The 19,099-nt window shown below is 45.4% G+C and overlaps 1 protein-coding gene across 2 annotated transcripts in view; it reads left to right on the top strand.

Moving 5' to 3' along the window:
- The window catches only part of GRIK3 (glutamate ionotropic receptor kainate type subunit 3), a 235,930-nt gene that overhangs the window by 133,562 nt on the left and 83,269 nt on the right, over positions 1-19,099 (top strand). For both annotated transcript variants that reach the window (XM_060003821.1, XM_060003812.1), the window contains exon 2: positions 9,739-9,915. In XM_060003821.1, the coding sequence (XP_059859804.1) occupies positions 9,739-9,915 (177 nt within the window). The remainder of the gene's footprint in view (positions 1-9,738; positions 9,916-19,099) is intronic.

Below are 19,099 nucleotides of genomic sequence, written 5' to 3'. Positions count from 1 at the left end.
TGAACGCTGATCGCTGATCGGAACAGACAGGGAGGCGGCCGGGAAGAGGCTGTAGCAACAATCTCACTGATTAGCGTCTCAATCTCTACGACACCTTGGAAACCTCAGAAAAAGAACAAAGCAGACTGGAAAAGAAAGAACAGACTTAGGCCCCAGAGGTCTGACGGTGCCTGGGCCTGGTGCTGGGAACGTGAATGTCTCCTGGGACTTGGCTGCCAGACGGACAGGTGGCGGCATGTTGCAGGCTCGGCCGGAGTCTGCCAGGCTCACTGCAGTTGGGGCTGGGCTGGCTGGGCTGCTTTTGCAAGGGCCAAATGCAAGAGCACAAAGTTGTTCAAGAGAAAGGAACATCTCAGGACTCCAGACCAGCCCTAGACAGTCACGAGGTCATGGGCTTAATCAGGGGACTGTCTTCTGCTTGCATCTGCCCTGGGCCCTGTGCGCTGGAGGGTCTCTAGGGCCACTTGCCCAGAGGGAGTGTGTGTTGGGACAGCAGGGGCTGTGGGCGGTGCCTCCTTGCTCTTCATGATGAGACGTGGCAGGACAGCTCCGCATATTTGAGGTCACAGGCCGCCATAGGTCATCTGGGAGGCAGGGCAATGCCACCGCTTGGGCACATTTCCAGAGACAGAAAAAGCAATCTCAAAGATAAGGGTGTTTGGCTTCCCTGGTGGCGCAGTGGTTGAGAGTCCGCCTGCCAATGCAGGGGACACGGGTTCGTGCCCCGGTCCGGGAGGATCCCACATGCCGCGGAGCAGCTGGCCCCGTGAACCATGGCCACTGAGCCTGCGCGTCCGGAGCCTGTGCTCCGCAACGGGAGAGGCCACAACAGTGAGAGGCCCGCGTACCGCAAAAAAAATAAAAATAAAAATAAGGATGTTTATGCTTAGGGCAGTCAGAATGTTTCTCGAAACATATGACAACATGTCACTGTAGAAGGAGCAAGAAGGAAGTCGGTTCCGGTTGGCACAGCTAGTTCGAGCGTTCCTCCCCCACCCCCGGCCTTGCGTTTCGCTGTCTGTAGATGAGGTTAGTTCTGAGCAGTGGTTTTCATGCTGCGCCTGGTGGAGCCCTGGGGGTTACAGAGCCTTCTCGGGAACTGTGGCATCCAGTCTTTAAGAGTCCAGATGATGGAAATGGGCTTGGGCAGTGGTGTGCTGGTAATCACACTCTCCAGGGGGAAAAAAAAAAAAAAAAGCTCTCATTTGTAGCACCTGCTTATTTCTGTGGTGTAAACATTCTCGTTGTGGCTGCTTTCAAGCTGCCAATGGTTTAGTAACTCACTTTCACAACTCCTAAAAAGTTAACAGTTGACACTAACAAGCTGGCTTTGGTTGCAGAAGAGAATTTACCACACAGTAGTTTTCACAACCCCTTTAACCTCCCTGGGCCTCCGTTTTTTCTTGTGTAAAATGGGGCGATAATCATTTCTGTCTAATGGGGTTGTACAGGTTCTTGTAATAAGTGCAGCAGGTAGAATGCATTCAGCATCATCCCCAGCACATAATCAGTCTTGTTATGGTTATTATTATTATTGTTATTTGTTTTACCCATTCAGCTTACACTTAAGATTTTGTTGGAAGAAAATGATCCAACTGCACCTGTGCTCCACCCCTGCTAACATCTTCTGGGACCCATCACACAGCGCGCACGCACACAGACACACACACACACACACACACACACACACACACACACACAATCCTATTTCCTCAGCAGCCCTGGCGTCTCTGCTCCATTTTATTAAAGCAGAAAGCAGTGACAATTATTTTCATAATGAACTAGCTCTTCAAATTAATGCCAATTACGCTATGCAATCATGATTAAGATTATGCATTAATCAACGGTGCCAACCTACTTATTAGCCTCTTTAAATAATGATCGTGAGGAATGTATGGGAAGGAAGAGAATAGAGAGGAGCCAGTTGAATGGGGGAGCTGCTTCGAAGCGGTGCGGGGTGCTCTTTCCAGAAGCCAAGACCCAAAGCAGCCTTTCTTCCATGGGGCGGAGCCTGAATTAGAACCCCAGCCCATCAGACACTGAGCTTCCAAAGCTCCCTGATCTATAGAGCCCCCTGCAAAAAAGAGAAAGGGGGCAAGAGGACCCAGAAGGGAGAGGGTAGGGGAACCCTCAAAGGTTTTTCAGTGGATGAGGTTTGTTGCTGCCCTTCCCTTCCTCCAAAAGAACTGAAAGGTAAGTGTGGTTGATACTCTCCCTGAAGCAACGTCACCTCTATCTTAGGTCAGGTTCCCCAGATGCAGAGCCTGAGTCAAGGATTCAGATACCTGGGGTCGATAGCAGGGAAGAGCGCTCTTTAGGAAAACCCTGTCGGGGAGTGAGCAAAGCAGGATAGGGAAGGGGACAGGGATGGACCAAGATGCAGCCTTGGGTAAGATCTGGTCTTCGTCTGATGCAGGGTGGGGCTGTTGGGAGGGGCTGTGGAGCATACCTGCACCACAGAGTTATACCCACCCTAAGGCAGGGGGACCACCCTTTTGAGTCCCAGTATCATTCAGTCATGGGCTACACACTGCCCCAATGGGAAGAAGTGAGAATAGTTCTCTAGAGAGAAAGGCAGCCTGTGAATGGAACCAAGACTCAAACCCATGTCTGCTACGTCCAGAACCCACTCTCTGAACCTCTGCACTGTGTCTAAATATCTGCTGCCTGGGTGTCCCAATACGTTCAAATTTGGGCCATCATCTTGCCCTTAATGTTCAAGTAAAATGACCCATCCTTGCCTGTGTTTGGGGGATAGAGATGGGGGAACAGCCTCTCCCCAGCAACATCTCTGAGATGCCCCAGGGCTTCTGGTTTCTGCTAATCACCTCTTGTTCCAACTTCCTTCTCTGCTGAGTTTTTCATCCCCTCTCATCCCACCTCCTGCACCTCTTGTCCTCTTTCTACCCTGATTCGCCCTATGCTGGACTCTGCCCACCTCCCTTCACTGTCCCCAAAGAACACAAGCTGGGGTAAGTTTTCTGTGACCAACTTTACCAAATGATGGGGCTCCTGTAAGGAGGGAGATGACAGCACACACAGATCAGGCTAACTGGGCACTAAGAACCAGACATCACTGTGCTACCATGACCCTTCCTGCCGTGGCCTCACCCGCCTTTGGTCCTGGGCTACATTGTCCTCTTCTTTCTCTCTTTTTGGGCCCACTTCCTGTCTATTCCCTTTCTCCTGGGCCATTCTCTCCAATCCTCCCCACACAAAAATTCAACATCCCATCTTTGTTTCTTTTGCACAGCAATTCAGTACCATCATCGTCTTATCTTCTCCATCCAGGCCCTAAGGTGCTTTTCCCTCTGAGATAAAGGCTTCCCTTCCCCCGGAAGAGGTCATAGACCACAGCCCACTGGCCAAATCCAGCTCACCACCTGTTTTTGTAAATAAAACTTCATTGAAACATAGCCACATCCATTGTTTACATATGCTGCTTTCATGCTACAATGGAAGAGTCCATTAGACCTTCTGGCCCGCAAAGCCAAAAATATTAACTACCTGCTCCTTTACAGAAAATGTTTGTCAACCCCTGCCCTAGAACGTAGAAGCTCAGAATTCGTTTTGTTTTTAGCATTGTTTCACTCCTACTTTAATAACTGCCCGTTACTAAGTCCTCGCCATGTCCATGCGTTTAGCTGCATTGTGTTCTTTCTTCCACGCAACAATCAACCCTTGGAAGTGTGTACCCCATTTTGCAGATGGAGAAACTGAGTCTCAGAGAGAGTAACTTCCTTCAGTGGGTAGAGCCAGGGTTTGGACTGAGGCCTGACTGTCTCTGGAACCTGAGTTGGGAACAGCTGATTACCGTACATGCTGGTTATGGTCATCTATGGTCATCTGTTTATTGTCAGCTGAGTTCTCCTTAAGAGCAGAGGCCCAGGACTGACTTCTCTTATCCCAGCACCCAGTGACAAGTGGGCAGAGACCGGTGGGTATTCATGGGACTGAATTGTGTATCCTCTGGGCTTGGGTCTCAGTGGCTTGAGACCCCCTCTCTCTTCTCCTCCCCACCTGCCAAGGTCTGAGAGGCAAGCAAGGATGTGTGAAGCCCTAGGAAATGGCCCATTGTCCCATGACCTTTGATCCTCATCTGGGATGGGGCTCTCTAATGACTAGATTTCTCCTCAGCCTTTCTTGGAAGAAGTTTTTTTGATGTTTACATTTTAAAATATTAAAAATAATATTCATTGTAAATAATATGGAAAAATCAAGAAACTACAAAGAGCAAGATTAAAAGTATCCATAAACCTCTTCTTCCCAGAGAAACTCACTGGTACCATGGTATAAATCCTTCCAGCCTTTTTTCTGTAAATATAGTTATGTGCTTTTTATTTGATAAATAGGTTTCATACTGTAATATTATTTTGTTGCCTTTGGGGGTGGACATTTCCTGTATCATTAAGTATGTTTTAAGAGCGTTTTTTAAAAGCTTTTTTCCTTATTACCAAAGCTCCGTGCAGAACATTTGGGGGGGAAAGCACTAAGCAAAAGCAATCCATTATCTTTTTACTTTATAGAAAGAACCTCTGTTAACATTTTGGTGTACGCCCTTCTGGTATGTCCTTTTTGATTTTAATTGGAATTGCATTAAATTTGTAAATTAATTTGAGGAGAGCTGACATCTTTACAATACTGAGCCTTCCCTTCCAGGAGAAAGTTATGTCTCTCCATTTATTCAAGTCTTCTTTTATGTCCCCCAGTAAAGGTTTGTAGTTTTCTTGATAAAGGAATAGCACATTTATTGTAAAGTATCTTATTCTTTTGTTGTTGCTTTTGTGAATAGGGTCTCTTTTTCCCCTTGTAATTCCTCACTGTTTATTGCTGATTTATAGGAAGGCTGTACATTTTTCTATATATGTTTTATATGCTGGTCCCCTGATGAGCTTCCTGTTTACTTTCTACTAGGTTTTGATATGATTCTCTTGAGTTTTTAAGAGAATGGTATTAAGCATCTGCAAATAATGTGTCTTTTCTCTGACTGCATGACCACGATTTATTTTTGCCTTATATACTATGATTTTAAAGACTGTTTTATTATGGAGGACGTCTGTCATATATACTTAGGGAGAATGGTATAATGAATCCCTGTGTACCCACCACCTGGCCCCAGCAATCAGTGACCCATGGCCTTTCCTGTCCTATCTGCATTCCCTTCACATCCACCCCTCCCATATTATTCTGAAGCAAATCCCGGACACCGTATCCTGCCATCCAACACCCTGACTGTTAATGCCTGCAAGTTGTTCTTCCATATGGATGCGTTTTAATATATTGAGTAATCTGCTTTTGAACATCAAGTTGTTTCTGTTTTTTTCAATATTATTTCAAGATACTATTTCAAGAATATCCTTATACATAAATGTTTATGTTACTCTAACTTTTTCTAAATTTGTATCCATAGAAATGGAATTACTGGATCTTATGGTATTTTGATCCCTTATTTTCCTTTAACACATACACACAATCCCATGATGGCTTTTCTGATTAGAAATATAACACATGCTCCCTGCAGAACTTTTTGAAAATACAGAAAAAGCACAAGGAAGGGAATTCAAATCACCCGTAATCCTCCCACTCAGAGAGACCCCCTCTTAACATTTGGGGATGCAGTCTGCTCGTCGTTTTACAGATGTGCTCAGCATGTCTCTGCATCCCCACACAGACTCACATGCATGCACACTATATGTTACAAACTGTAAGCCTGCTGGAATACCCACGGGGGTGGGAGGGCAGCAGATTTATTTGTTTACTTTTTTAAATAGTCACTGTTTTTTTAAAACAATTTAAAACAATTGAACAACCCGGATACCCATCAACTGGTGGTGAATGGGTAAATAAAATGTGGTACACCCATAGAAAGTAATACTATTTAACCATAAAAAGAAATGATGTACTGCTACGTGCTACAACATAGATGAGCCCCAGAAGCATTATGCTCAGTGAAAGAAGTCAGATGCAGAAGACCACACACTGCATGATTCCATTTAAATGAAATGCCTGGAAAAGACAAATCTCTAGAAACAGAAAGTAAATGAGTGGTTGTCTGAGGCCAGAGGTAGTGGGTGAAAACAATGATTGACTGTAAGTGGGCACCAGGGATCTTACTGGGGTGATGGAAATGTTCAGTAGCTGCATTGTGGTGATGGCCACACAATCTAGTAAATTTGCTAAAAATCATTGTACACTTAAAACGGTGAATTTTGTGAAATTTCTTCATGTAAATAATACCACAATTAAGTTGATTTTTTTTTAAGAATAGAGGTTTATTTTGGGAAAATAAGCAGAAAGAACAAAATAAGAAATCTATTACATAGGACTGTACACTTGTGTTGTTTTGAAATGCCTCCTCTTGTCAATGATATGAATCCCTCCTCATCTTCCTTCTATTCTTCCTCTTCTAACGTGGGGTCACACTGCATCTCCTGCTTTACAACTTTTGTTTTTCACTTAAAAATATATAATGGGGCTTCCCTGGTGGCGCAGTGGTTGAGAGTCCACCTGCCAATGCAGGGGACACGGGTTCGTGCCCTGGTCTGGGAAGATCCCACATGCCGCGGAGCGGCTGGGCCTGTGAGCCATGGCCGCTGAGCCTGCGCGTCCGGAGCCTGTGCTCCGCAACGGGAGAGGCCGCAACAGTGAGAGGCCCGCGTACCGCAAAAAAAAAAAAAAAGTATATATATATATATATATATATATATATATCATGGATACTTCCCAATCATTACATGTTTGCTCTTATCTGGGAATATATAACAAATTGCAAATTGCCATTTATTTACTGTTTCTCTGGGGTTGAGCATCTCTAGATCTGCCTCCTCACACATGATCTGTGTGCCCATCGTTGGAATCAATTCCTAGAAACCAGAGATGTGAGTTCAATATGTGAGCATTTTTAAGGCTTTTGATACATTTCTAAAGGCCATCAAGGAAGGAGGGTGTCCCGGTTCCCACTTCTACCAACAGTTAAGCCAATGATTGTTTCCAAGCGCCCTCGGCAAAGCTGGGACAGGCAAAAATGGTATTTCACTGTTGGTTTAAACTGAGTTTATTTGACTATTAGAGTGGATGCACATTTCTTCATATGTGTTAATAGCTCCTTTGTATTATTTTTTTTCTTTTGTGAAACGCCCATCCTTGCCCTTTGTACGTTTTTGTATTGGAGGATTTGTCTTTTTTAAGGGTCTAAGTGCTTTTTATAAAATAAGAACATCAACCTTTATACTGCCATATATGTTACCTATATTATTTCTAGGTTTGTTGTTTGCTATTTAATTCTGTTTATGAAAATTTTGAAATTGACACATTTTATATTATTTCTGTGGAGTTATAAATCTTTCTCCTATGGTTTCTGACTATTGGAATGTCCAGGAAGGCCTCCTGCACCTCAATATTGTAAAATATTCTCCTATATTGTCTTTTTAGGTAGTTTTGTAGAGTTATTTGCCCCCCTTCCTTCCCTTACTTTCTTGCTATTTAATCTTTGCTCCATCTGGAACTTTTTTTTTTCTTTTGATATATAGCTTAAGATTGGAATCTAAATTAAATTTCTCCCAAATAATTGAATAATTGTCTCAGCACAATTAATGAATAATTCATCTTCTACCTTCTGATTGGAAATAGCCATCTTTAGCATGTCTTAAATACTTATCTCTACTTGAATCTTTTTCTGGGGGCTTTTATCTCGTTCCATTGGCCTAACTGTGTTCTCATATACCATTAGGACATGGTTTTAATTATTTTGGCTTTATGATATATTTTAAATCTGACAGTGCAAGCCATCTCTCATCTCTTTTTAGGCTGTCTCCTGTTTAATCTTCCAGATGTATTTTAGAGTCATTTTGTCAAGTTAAAAAATATATATATACACACACACACATACACACACACACACACATATTCTTCTATGATTCTGACTGGAATTACATTAAGCTGAAAAAGTAATTTGGAGAAAAACTGACACCTCTACCCTTGACCCTACCTACCCAGGAACATGACATGCCTCCTCGTTTAAATCTACTTTTATGTCTCTCACTTAAGGTTTTTTTGTCATTTTTAATACTGGAGTTGCTTCATGATTAGTTATTTACTATTTTGTTGATATTGTAAAGGAAATCCTTTTGCCATTAAGTTTTTACTCGTTGTTGCTGATTTAAAGAAACACTTAATTTGTGCTAACTGGTCATTGAACTTGAGTCTCCTACTAGTTCTTACTAGTTTTCATGTTTAGGGATTATTATAAGAGATTTTAGGAAGGCATTTATATCACTGGAAAATAAGAATTTTTTTCTTTCCAAAGGATGTGCCTCTAACTTCTTTTTCCCTCTTATTTCATTGGTTGATGGTGTGGTGTGACTCTACACACCTCCTCTTTTTCTTTCCTTTAATGAGAATGCCTCTAGCGTTTCACCATTAGGGATATTAAAGGCCAATTTGAGCTGAAGATGCTTCAAGGAAGTATCTCTTCTAGAGCTAGATTATTAAGCATTCTTTTTTTTTAACATCTTTATTGGAGTATAATTGCTTTACAATGTTGTGTTAGTTTCTGCTGTATAACAAAGTGAATCAGCTATACATATACATATATCCCCATATCCCCTCCCTCTTGTGTCTCCCTCCCACCCTCCCTATCCCACCCCTCTATGTGATCACATAGCACCGAGCTGATCTCCCTGTGCTATGCGGCTGCTTCCCACTAGCTATCTGTTTTACATTTGGTAGTGTATATATGTCCATGCCACTCTCTCACTTCGTCCCAGCTTACCCTTCCCCCTCCCCATGTCCTCAAGTCCATTCTCTACGTCTGCTTCTTTATTTCTATCCTGCTCCTAGGTTCTTCATAACCTTTTTTTTTTTTTTTTTTTTTTTTTTTTTAGATTCCATATATATGTGTTAGCATACGGTATTTGTTTTTCTCTTTCTGACTTACTTCACTCTGTATGACAGACTCTGGGTCCATCCACCTCACTACAAATAACTCAATTTCATTTCTTTTTATGGCTGAGTGATATTCCACTGTATATATATGCCACATCTTCTTTATCCATTCATCTGTCAATGGACACTTAGTTTGCTTCCATGTCCTGGCTATTGTAAATAGTGCTGCAATGAACATTGTGGTACATGACTCTTTTTGAATTATGGTTTTCTCAGGGTATATGCCCAGTAGTGGGATTGCTGGGTCGTATGGTAGTTCTATTTTTAGTTTTTTAAGGAACCTCCATACTGTTCTCCATAGTGGCTGTATCAATTTACATTCCCACCAAATTTTATCAAATGCCTTCCTGTATTTTGTGAGTTGATCATATCTTTTTCCCTTTGAACTGTTGATGTGATGGAATGATATTCATAGATGTCTTTATACTGAACCACGCTTATACTCCTGGAATACAACTCTGTGGTCATGGCATGTTATCCTTGTAATAATATTCTGGTAGATTCTACTTGCCAGCACTGTATTGAGAATTTTCATAGCAATATTCATAAGTTGGTCATTTTATCTGGGCTCTGTTTGTCAGTCTCTGTTATTAGGAATTTGCTAGCTAAGAGAAATGAACTCGGAGGATTTTCATATTTCTTATGCTCCAACACAGTTTCTATGTATGGGAGTAATCTGGCATATTATTGAACATTTGGGGGAAGAATCTTGCCCATAAAACCGTCTGAACCAAGCGTCTTTCTTGGCAGCCCTCCTCCTTCCCCAGCACACACAATTTTACCCATCTCTCGCAGGAGGAATCTTTGAGTATGCAGACGGCCCCAACGCCCAGATCATGAACGCCGAGGAGCATGCCTTTCGATTTTCTGCCAACATCATCAACAGAAACAGGACACTGCTGCCCAACACAACCTTGACCTACGACATCCAGAGGATTCACTTCCACGACAGCTTCGAGGCCACCAAGAAGGGTGAGTGGGCCGCCCCCACTGCTCTTTCTGGCCTTGGGAGGGATAAGGCTGTGTTTGCTGTCCAAGGTCCTTAAAATGTGCCAAAGCTCTGGTTGGGTTTGGGGCCTAGAGCCTTTTCTGCGTGGTTTCAGGACCGGCCTCTGGCGCGGTTCGCTTAGGCCGTGTCATGTCTCAGGGGCGGCAGTTTGTCCATCAGGAGTTTCCAGGCCACAGGCAAAGGCCATGAGGGAATGAGGGGGCCTTGGGAAGGGGTGGGGTATGAGAGGTGGGCTCCTGAGATGGGTAAGGAGGCCAGCCCAGGTCTCCAAAGCCTCTGAACCAAAGCCAGCACTTTCAAACTTAGTTTTTCTTTCATTGAAATCCTGCCCAGTATATCAGTATTTAAAATATATATAAAACAGATTATGTAGAAGTTCAAATATGCAACACTTACTTGCCATAAAAAGACTTACTAAAAACAAAAACAGTTGCTGCCATGGGTACAACAATTTGACCCCAGCTGTGGATGACACTTGAAGTCTGACATTGGCCTCAGCATTCAGTACGTTTCCATATTTTTTTTTTTTGGCTGCATAATAACAAGAAAACCATAATTCACAAAAATAATTGTAGTAAATCCAATCATAGTTTTCCCCATACCTGAATTTTAAGAAATCAAAAATAAAATATTGGGCTGTGTTCTTTCGCATTAATGACACATTTACAATAAACTCCAATGACTGCACAGAAAGGACTGAAGAACTTTATTCTAAGATCTTCACTAAAAAAACAAGGTAACTTGTCGACACCTGAATGAGCTAGCAGGTTCCAATGTGGCATATAGCACGTTTGAGTATACCAGTATGCTCTTTTTTTGCTGTCTTTAAAAATATCATTCATATATATGTGTAATTGGAATTTAACTTAAAGTCTTAGATAACTCTGGAAATAACTTCCAGAGAACCCTAGAGTTCCATGGAACTCTATTTAAAAAACCCCTCAGACCTAAGGAATCTCATTCCCAGGGTCATCCTTCCTATCGTATGCTATCGTAGCTCCTTGCTCCTCTTCTTCAAGGCCCTTATCACAATTTGTAATTAAATAATTGTGTGTATTTAATGTCTTTCTCCTCCTCGCCAACACAGCTGAGAGGAAGGCTCCTTCTTCTTAACTGATATAGCCCTGGCACCTAAAAGACTGGTCTATATTAAGTGTTCAATGAAATGACCATTGAATGAATCAATGAATGAGTAGTGTGAGAATGGGGCATGAGGGGCTGAGCATCATTGCCCGGAATCCTTGTCAGCTGAGATGACAGCATTATCCATGCATCTTGGGGAGACAGGCCCATCCACAAGATCCCCTTGGTCTTTCTAAGGGGTTCCCAGTGGCTAATCAAGGTGTCCTGGGCTCTCAGGTACAGACCTGCCAAGGTGCTGCCTGCTGCCATCTCTGTTTCCCAAAACCCCATTGTGGGTAAACACCTCAGTATAGAAAGGCAGAGTAGCACGGGCTTGGAGCCAGACATCCTGGAGCTGCACCCTGTCCATTCTGATATTAGTTGTGTGACCTTGCACAAAACACCCAGTGCCTCAGCTTTTTTTTCGTCTACAGAATAGGCACACCTCTGTGAAGTGCTTAGGACAGTGCCTGGCACATATGAAATACCATTGGCCTTGTTCTTATTACATTGGCTGCCTTGCTCTCCACTCCCTGAGCCATCAGGTCAGGGGCCTCACACCTGCAGGCGCTCTCCCACTGCTGGTGCCTGCCTCGCCCGCCCTGCTTCTCCTTGCCTGGTGTGCTGAAGGTCGAGGGTTTCCTGGCATTGAACACAGCTGTCACTGACATTTTAGAGGCCGCTGCCTCAGGGCCAAGCTGCACAGAAACTAGAGGCACCCCACCCTGTTAGCCTTGCAGAGTGGTCCTTCGCCCACCACTCCATCCCTCCTCTCCCCGTGCTGACGTGCACTCCTCCCTGCCCACATCCTCCTAGCTCTTGGCCAACATGCACTGCGGCCAGCACCGTGTGGTCAGGGCTCCATCTCCCTGCTGAGAGTCCATGCTGGCACCCTCTGCCCAGCCTTGTCCAGCTAGAAAATGACTGACCTCAATCAAAACTCACTGCTCAGTGAAAAGGTCAAGACACAGAACAAATGCCCGGAGACGGAACAGAGAGGCCCGCATGGACACCACCCCGCTAAGGGCTGGGTTGTGTCTTCTGTCCCTTTTGTCTAAAATTCGCTAAAGGAATAGATGACTCTTGAGCGGTGCACGTGCCACTCAGCACAGGGACCTTCCCCGGCGGTGAGCCCGGGACAGGGCTTCAGAGCCTGCTGAGACACTTCCTCCAGCAGGGGCTCACAATCCCACACTATGTGGAGACCCGAGACGGAAACACTCAGCTCCGGAAGTCCAGCCAGATGGGTCCAAGTGACCAAAGCCACAGCCCCTCCCCATCCTACAGCAGGTCACCTGCCTTGTTTGTTGGAGGGCCTACCTAGTCCAGCACTGACGTGACCCTCCAGCCACATCTGTGCCACTGGCTCCCTCAGCTCTGGGTTCTAGCCATCCCTGCCATCCTCAGGTGCCATGCTTCCTCCCACCTCAGGGCTTTTGCACATGCTGTTCCCTCTGCTTATAATTCCCTTTCCCCATCCCACCTCTTTGTCTAAAGAACTCCTCCTCTCAGCCTTCTGGTCCTCAGGGGAGCCCTCCGCAAGTCTCTGGACAAGGTCAGGTCTCCCTGCTTCCATCTTATAACACCCTGGACCTTTTTTTCACACCCCTGACCCCTGGTGGTGTGGGTGTGGGTGTGGGCGTGTGGGTATAATTATGTGATTATCGTCCATGTCTTCCGCTAGATTGCACGTCCCTTTGCCTCCTCACCACTGTACTGTAGAATCATGGTTCTGACTGCTGGTACCATATACCAGTTTTGCCTGTTTTGGAACTTTACACGAGTAGAATACCAATGTGTACTTTCTGAGTCTTGCCTCTTTCACCCTACAGTAGATCTGTGAGATTCATCTATATTGTGGGATGTAACAGTAGTCTCTTGTTCTTCATTGTCGTGTAGTGTTCCGTTATATGAATAGACCACCGTTTTAAAAAATCAAATTTACTGTTGAGCATCTGAGTTGTTTCCATTTAAGGCCACAGAGTCGTTCTGCTATGAACATTCTCATCGATGTCTTTTGGCGCACAAACGCGCACGTTTTTCGTTGGATACATACCCAGGAGTGGAAATGTGAGGTCATCCAATGTGCATATGTTCAGCCTAACAGTTTTGCAAAGTTGCTGTACCAGTTGGCACTCCCCCCGGTCATGCAAGACGGTGGTAGCTGCTCCACATCGTTGCTAACTCGTGGTAAAGTCCATTTTATTTTCGGTGGTTTATGTGGTGGATGTCTCACTGTGGTTTTATTTTGTATTTCCCTGATGACCAGAGATGTTGAGCATCTTTTCAGATACTGAGAGATCATTTGGAGCTTCCCTTCCTTGGAGGGCCTTTTGGAGGCTTTCAACCACTTTTGCAAATTGAGTTGCTTGTCATTTTCATATTGATTTGTGTGAGTCTTTTATATATTCTGGCTATGTGTCCTTTGCTGGATATACATATTGCATATATCTGTTACAGATGAGCATGCCTTTTCACTCTCTTGGTAGTATCTTTTGAGGAGCAAACTTTTTCATTTAAAGGAGTCCAATTTATCAATATTTTCCATGATGACTAATGCCTTTTGTGTTCTGTTTTTGTCTATCCTAAGGTCATGAAGATATTCTCTTACGTTCTCTTCTGGAAGCTCTATTGTTTTATCTTTCATAGTTAACTCTATGATCTATCTCAGATTGATTTTCTGGGTCGGGTGGGAGGTAGGAGGTGAGGTTTATTTTTTCTACACAATGCTGGTGGGAATGAAAACTGGTTCAACTTCTCGGGAGAACTGTTTGGAAGTATCTACTAAAGTGAAATGTATGTCTGGAAGGTTGTTCCTAGCCACTTTCTTGACAATAGCCAAAAGTTGGAAATAAATGAAAGGTCCGTCAGCAGAAGAATGGATAGGTGGGGCGTACAGTTATACAATGGAATTGAATCAGCAATAAAAACAGAACCAGCTCTTGCTACGCACACCATCACAGATGAGGCTCACAGACGTGTTTTTGAGTGAATGAACAGTGATCACCTCTGGAAGAGGGATATGAACTGGAAAGGGGAAGACAGAACCTTCTTAGGTGTTGGAAATGTGCTGTGTTTTGATCTAAGTAGTAGTTACATGAGTTCAGTTATATGTAAAAATTCATAAAATTCTGTGCTTAAAATTAATGCACTTTACTGAATTGTATTATATCTTAATAAAACAATGTAAGTGGCTCCTCTCCACTGTCACTCTCCCTTAATGTCCTTTTGATAATACACCTAAGACAGACCCCTCCTGTGGTGAGAAGCACCCCTGTCTGACCCTGGAGGCATTTCTGCTGTTGGATTATGCTGCCCATTGGGGACCCTCCATCCCTCGGGGAACCCCGTGTTCTGTGATCTTTATTTTTTCTTTTGATCTTTGGTTTTTAAAAATGTATTCCTCGGGAGCATCATTAGGACTCTTCCAGAGGGGTGAGCTTGGGCCTCATTCTAATTAACCCAATGAGATTCATTTTCCCTAGGCAGAGGTTCTCATCACAGCTGGATCCAGCCACCGTAGGCCATGTGGGTTGAGGGCATGCAGAGGCCTGACACCACCTGCCCTGCCAGCTCTGGTTGAATTAGTCCTTTCCTCCACATGAGGCCCAGGAGGCCTTTCCCCATTAACAGGGACTTTCACTTATTGTCTTTAGTTTTAAATGTTTTGTGGAAAATTAAAAGATCAGTGACTGCCAGGCTGTGCCCGAGCCAACAACCCAGAGAACGTCTGTGTTTTCTTCCAAGCCTGACCGGAGTGGGGCTGGAATCGACCCAGCCCTCCCCAGGCTCCTCTGCCTCCATTTATTCTCTGGGCTGCTCAATTCCTTTTAAGACACAAATTGATCGGGATAATTTTTGCTATAACTACAATTGCCATGCAAAGGGGGTATGGGGGGGGGGGAGCTGCATTCAGGCTGTAGACTCCTGCAATGACTGTGAACCACTGAGTTACTATAAAATGACCAGAAAATGGATTCAAAACTGAAGCCACAAATAATGTAATTACCATTGTGTGTGCTCAGGGCTGCCAGAACAAGAGTTGGCTGCTGCCCTGGAAACATCTGGAGATAAAGCTGCCGCGGCGGCTGCTGCTCTAACCCTACCCTGGTCCCTTTGGGGCAGCGATGTTCTTCCAGGCTGGAAGCTCCTCAGAGGGTGGAAGGAACATGGGAGGGATAGGAAAAGGGATGTGGAGAGAGGCCATGGAGAAGAAGTAGGTGAAGGGCAGGACTGATGCCTCCTGCCGCCCAGCAGTGAGATCTAATCATTGCATCTCTGGGAGAATTTTAACCTAGTGTGGTCTTTATGATCATATCCCACTGTCGTCACCACTATCAAAACCAATGCAGTGTCACCACAGTTACTGTTATCACTGTCAGCCATGGTATCACCTCCACTCTTCACATCAACACCACTGTCATCACCCCTACTATCATCATCAGAATCACTGCAGTGACAGCAACATCTTCATCATCACCAACCTCATCAATACCAGCACATCATCACCACCATTCCTGCTATCCTCATCCCTGTTACAGTCATGACATTAACATCATCATGACCAATCCTGTCAACACCATCAAAATTGTTATCAACCCCATTCACATCCTTGCCAACATCACCATCACTGTCATAGCATCAGCATCTTCATCATCACCTCTCATCACCACCAACATCATCACCACCATTACTGTCATCACCATCAACATTGTCATCACCTCCTTCTCATCAGCACTTACATCACCGTCATCGTTCCTACCGTCATCATCACCATTACTGTCGTGACATTGACATATTTATCATCATGAGTCTCCTCACCACCATCCCACTGTTGTTATAACATCATCACTTTCCACCCTCACCAGTGCCATCACCATGATCATCAACAGCTTCGCAATATGGTCTTCACCATCAGGACCGTCACAGCTATCATTACAGTTACCTTCATCATCATCACAATCGATGTCAAAATCAAAATCACTTCCTTCAAGATCCCTCGTACAATCCTCTGCATCATCATAATTTGTGGTGGGTCCACTCTCAGTCAAACAGGATCCCCAGACCTCGGGCCTGGGCAGCGGGCATGACCTAAGCAGCTGGGCTGGGTGAGGGTGGAGGTGGCAGGGCAGCATTTGTCTGCCTGCTTAAGGGTATGGATCAAAGCAGAAAATGCAAAAGACAGGTTCTTGGAGGGGGTAGTGGGAGGGAATGAGACGCAGAAGTTATTCAACCAAGTCATCAATCAGAAGGTCCTAGAAGGAAAAGAAAAAGAGTAGAGACAGTAGATAGTAGACTGGAAACCAGGGACATCAGAGGACCGCTAGGAGGTTCAAAACAGAAAGAGGAGGTAGAGCATGAGAGACACCCACAGATTTCACAGGGTGCCTGCATCTTCAGGTTTGGGCAAGAGGGAGTGACCAGGCCTGGATGGCTGTCCCGCACTATCGTCATCTCTTCCGTATTGGTGTCCAGTCTCTATGGCTACAAAATGCTCAGGGAGCACCTGCTCATAAGGGGACGAGTGGTCAGAGAGACATTCAGTAAACCCAGAGAACAGAAGAACAACATGAATGGGCAGTGAGAGTATAGGTCAGGGCATGGCCCCCTTGGGGCACAGGCCCTGAAAAGGAGAACTGTCCCCAAATTGGACCATTTACCAACAAACCTAGAGTTCCAATTTTGGAAGCATTTATTATCTCTGGGGTTCATGTCACACACAGTCACACAGAGTGCTGTCACTCTAGGGTGACAATAGCAGGGACGAAACAGTGCTTCCCAGACTTGATCTCCAGTCCCACCACTGTAGGAGCACCAGGAAGGCACCATGTGCCCCATTGTATGTCCTCTCTTGCACTTGGCATTGGCCATGAGGAATCCTGGTCACACAGGAGATGCCCTCTGTGCTGGGCCTGCTTCCTTCCACACATGGCTGTGCTGTCCCGTGTTCCAGGGGCTTCCATCAGACTCCTGGCAGTAACTAGCCTACCCCCCAGAGTGCTCTTTCACCCAGACCATAAGTGGCATTCTCTGATGTTCTTGGGGGAAGTACAAATTTCAGGAGAAATAACTAAATTATACAATATCTCCTATTCCTAGGAGGCGGTAAGGGAGGAGAGGTGGATGTCAGTGGAGAGGAAGAATACCCTGAAGACCATACATTATGACCGATTCAAACCACCCTGTATCTTTGGATCCCGTAGCCCAGGCAAGAGGGGCTCTTTCCCAGGGCCTGTGCTTTGGAGGGGCTTCCCGAACCCTCCCCTGGTTGATGTCTCCTCTGAGTACAAGGGGTCAGTCAGACCAAGGGGACTTGCCCACCAGGAGCCTGTGCCCTGCCCTTCTAGTCTTTGCTCCAAGTATCTAGAACCCTGAATTTCCTGCCCACTTGGCTCTGTGCCCATCTCTAGGCCTGCACGAGCCTCTGCCCTGGCCTGTCCTCTGGAGGGAGAACCACACTCCCATGGTCACACTCCTAGGCCCTATGTAGGGGTGACCAAGAGACAGCTGTTTGCAAGGAGTGTGGACAGTGGGGTGTCCGCATGGAAAGTTCAAGGCCCTTTATGGTTCAGGGTGGAACCAGTGGTCAAAGAGGAGGGGGCAGTGTAGAGGCTGGTGCCTTGTCTCCCCACATCACTGAGTAGGAGAAGTCTCCGTTCTCACCTGACTTTACAGGTTGTTAGGAAGGCGTATTTGCCAAGGTAGGAGAAAAGCGCATGTTTTATATAACAGTTTGTTAGCTTGACTTAAAAACATTTAAATATTTAGCCACTTGGTATGTGGACCTCTCTTTGTTCTTTGGCCCTGGGCCTTGCAAATCTTAGGGGTGAGCCTGAGCCCAGTAGGTCATTCCCAGAGGCTCTTGAGGCAGCCAGGATGTGTCTGAATCCACTGTGTGTCCATGTCTTGCCTCCTCCTACATGCATCATATGTTCATATGTGTGCACATGGTGTCATTCCCATGGCCACAGGCTGGTGGGTGTACTGATGCTCCACTGATGGTTGCAAGTGACAGAAAGCCAAATCCTAACTTGCTTAAGCAAACAGAGAATATATTGGTCCATGTAACCAAAGTCCAGGGTTCCACTTGATCATGGGTCTCACATTTCTTTCTCTCTCTTAGCTCTTCTGTCCCCCACACTGACTCCATTCACACGCAAGCACTGTGCTTTTTCTGTGAGCACAGAGGGCTATTCCACCTCCCCATCTTACCTCCTCCCAGGTCCAGTTATAGCAGGAAGTTCCCCCTTTTCAGTGGGAGGTCTCATGCCATCCCATTGGCTCCAACTGGTCACATGACCATCCTCCAAACCAATGTCTGTGGCCTGGGGGCGGTGAGCGAGCAGTCGGCTGGTGTCTGGGTCCCTAGCACTACTCCTCCGGGATTGGAAGTGGGAAAGGCAGTGGAGCCCAAAGGAAAACTAGAGACAGTTGCCAGAGAAAGGGCAGTGGCTCCTGGGGAGCCCCTGACTGCCCCTGAGAGGTCCCACTTTATGGATCTTTTAGACACAATCCCTGCAAGCCTATGCCCCGCTTTGAGGCCCAGCTGCCCTCATTTCTGCTCATTTCACGCGCTGCTGTGCCCGCTGATGCTTGCCCTTCCCAGAAGCATCTGCAGTCTGACCTGCCTGAGGCCTTGGGCCTCCCCCAGGAATGTGAGCTGTTTGAAGGCAGGGATTCAGCATCCATTCACTCAGCACCTACTCAGACCAGATTTAAGCACTGTTGAAACAGCAATAAACAACACAGATCAAGCCCTTGCCTCTCTGGAGCTTACCACATTCTAGTGGGAGGAGAAAGTCAACAAATGACCAAGACTTCAGTGGTCATTTAATAGATAAAGAAACAAAGCAGGTGTGGGTTTTCAGGAGTGTGGTTGGACAGGGATTGCTATTACAGGTTGGGTAGTGATGTGTTTCTAATAAGACACAAAGATGCAGAGACCTGGAGGAAGGGAAGGAAGGAGTCATGTGGATACCTGAGGGAAGAGCATTCCAGCCAAAGGGGACAGCACGTGCAAAGGCC

The sequence above is a fragment of the Delphinus delphis genome, chromosome 1 (genome assembly GCF_949987515.2).
Source record: "Delphinus delphis chromosome 1, mDelDel1.2, whole genome shotgun sequence".
Taxonomy (NCBI): Eukaryota; Metazoa; Chordata; class Mammalia; order Artiodactyla; family Delphinidae; genus Delphinus; species Delphinus delphis.
This window is presented reverse-complemented; position numbering and strand designations above follow the sequence as displayed.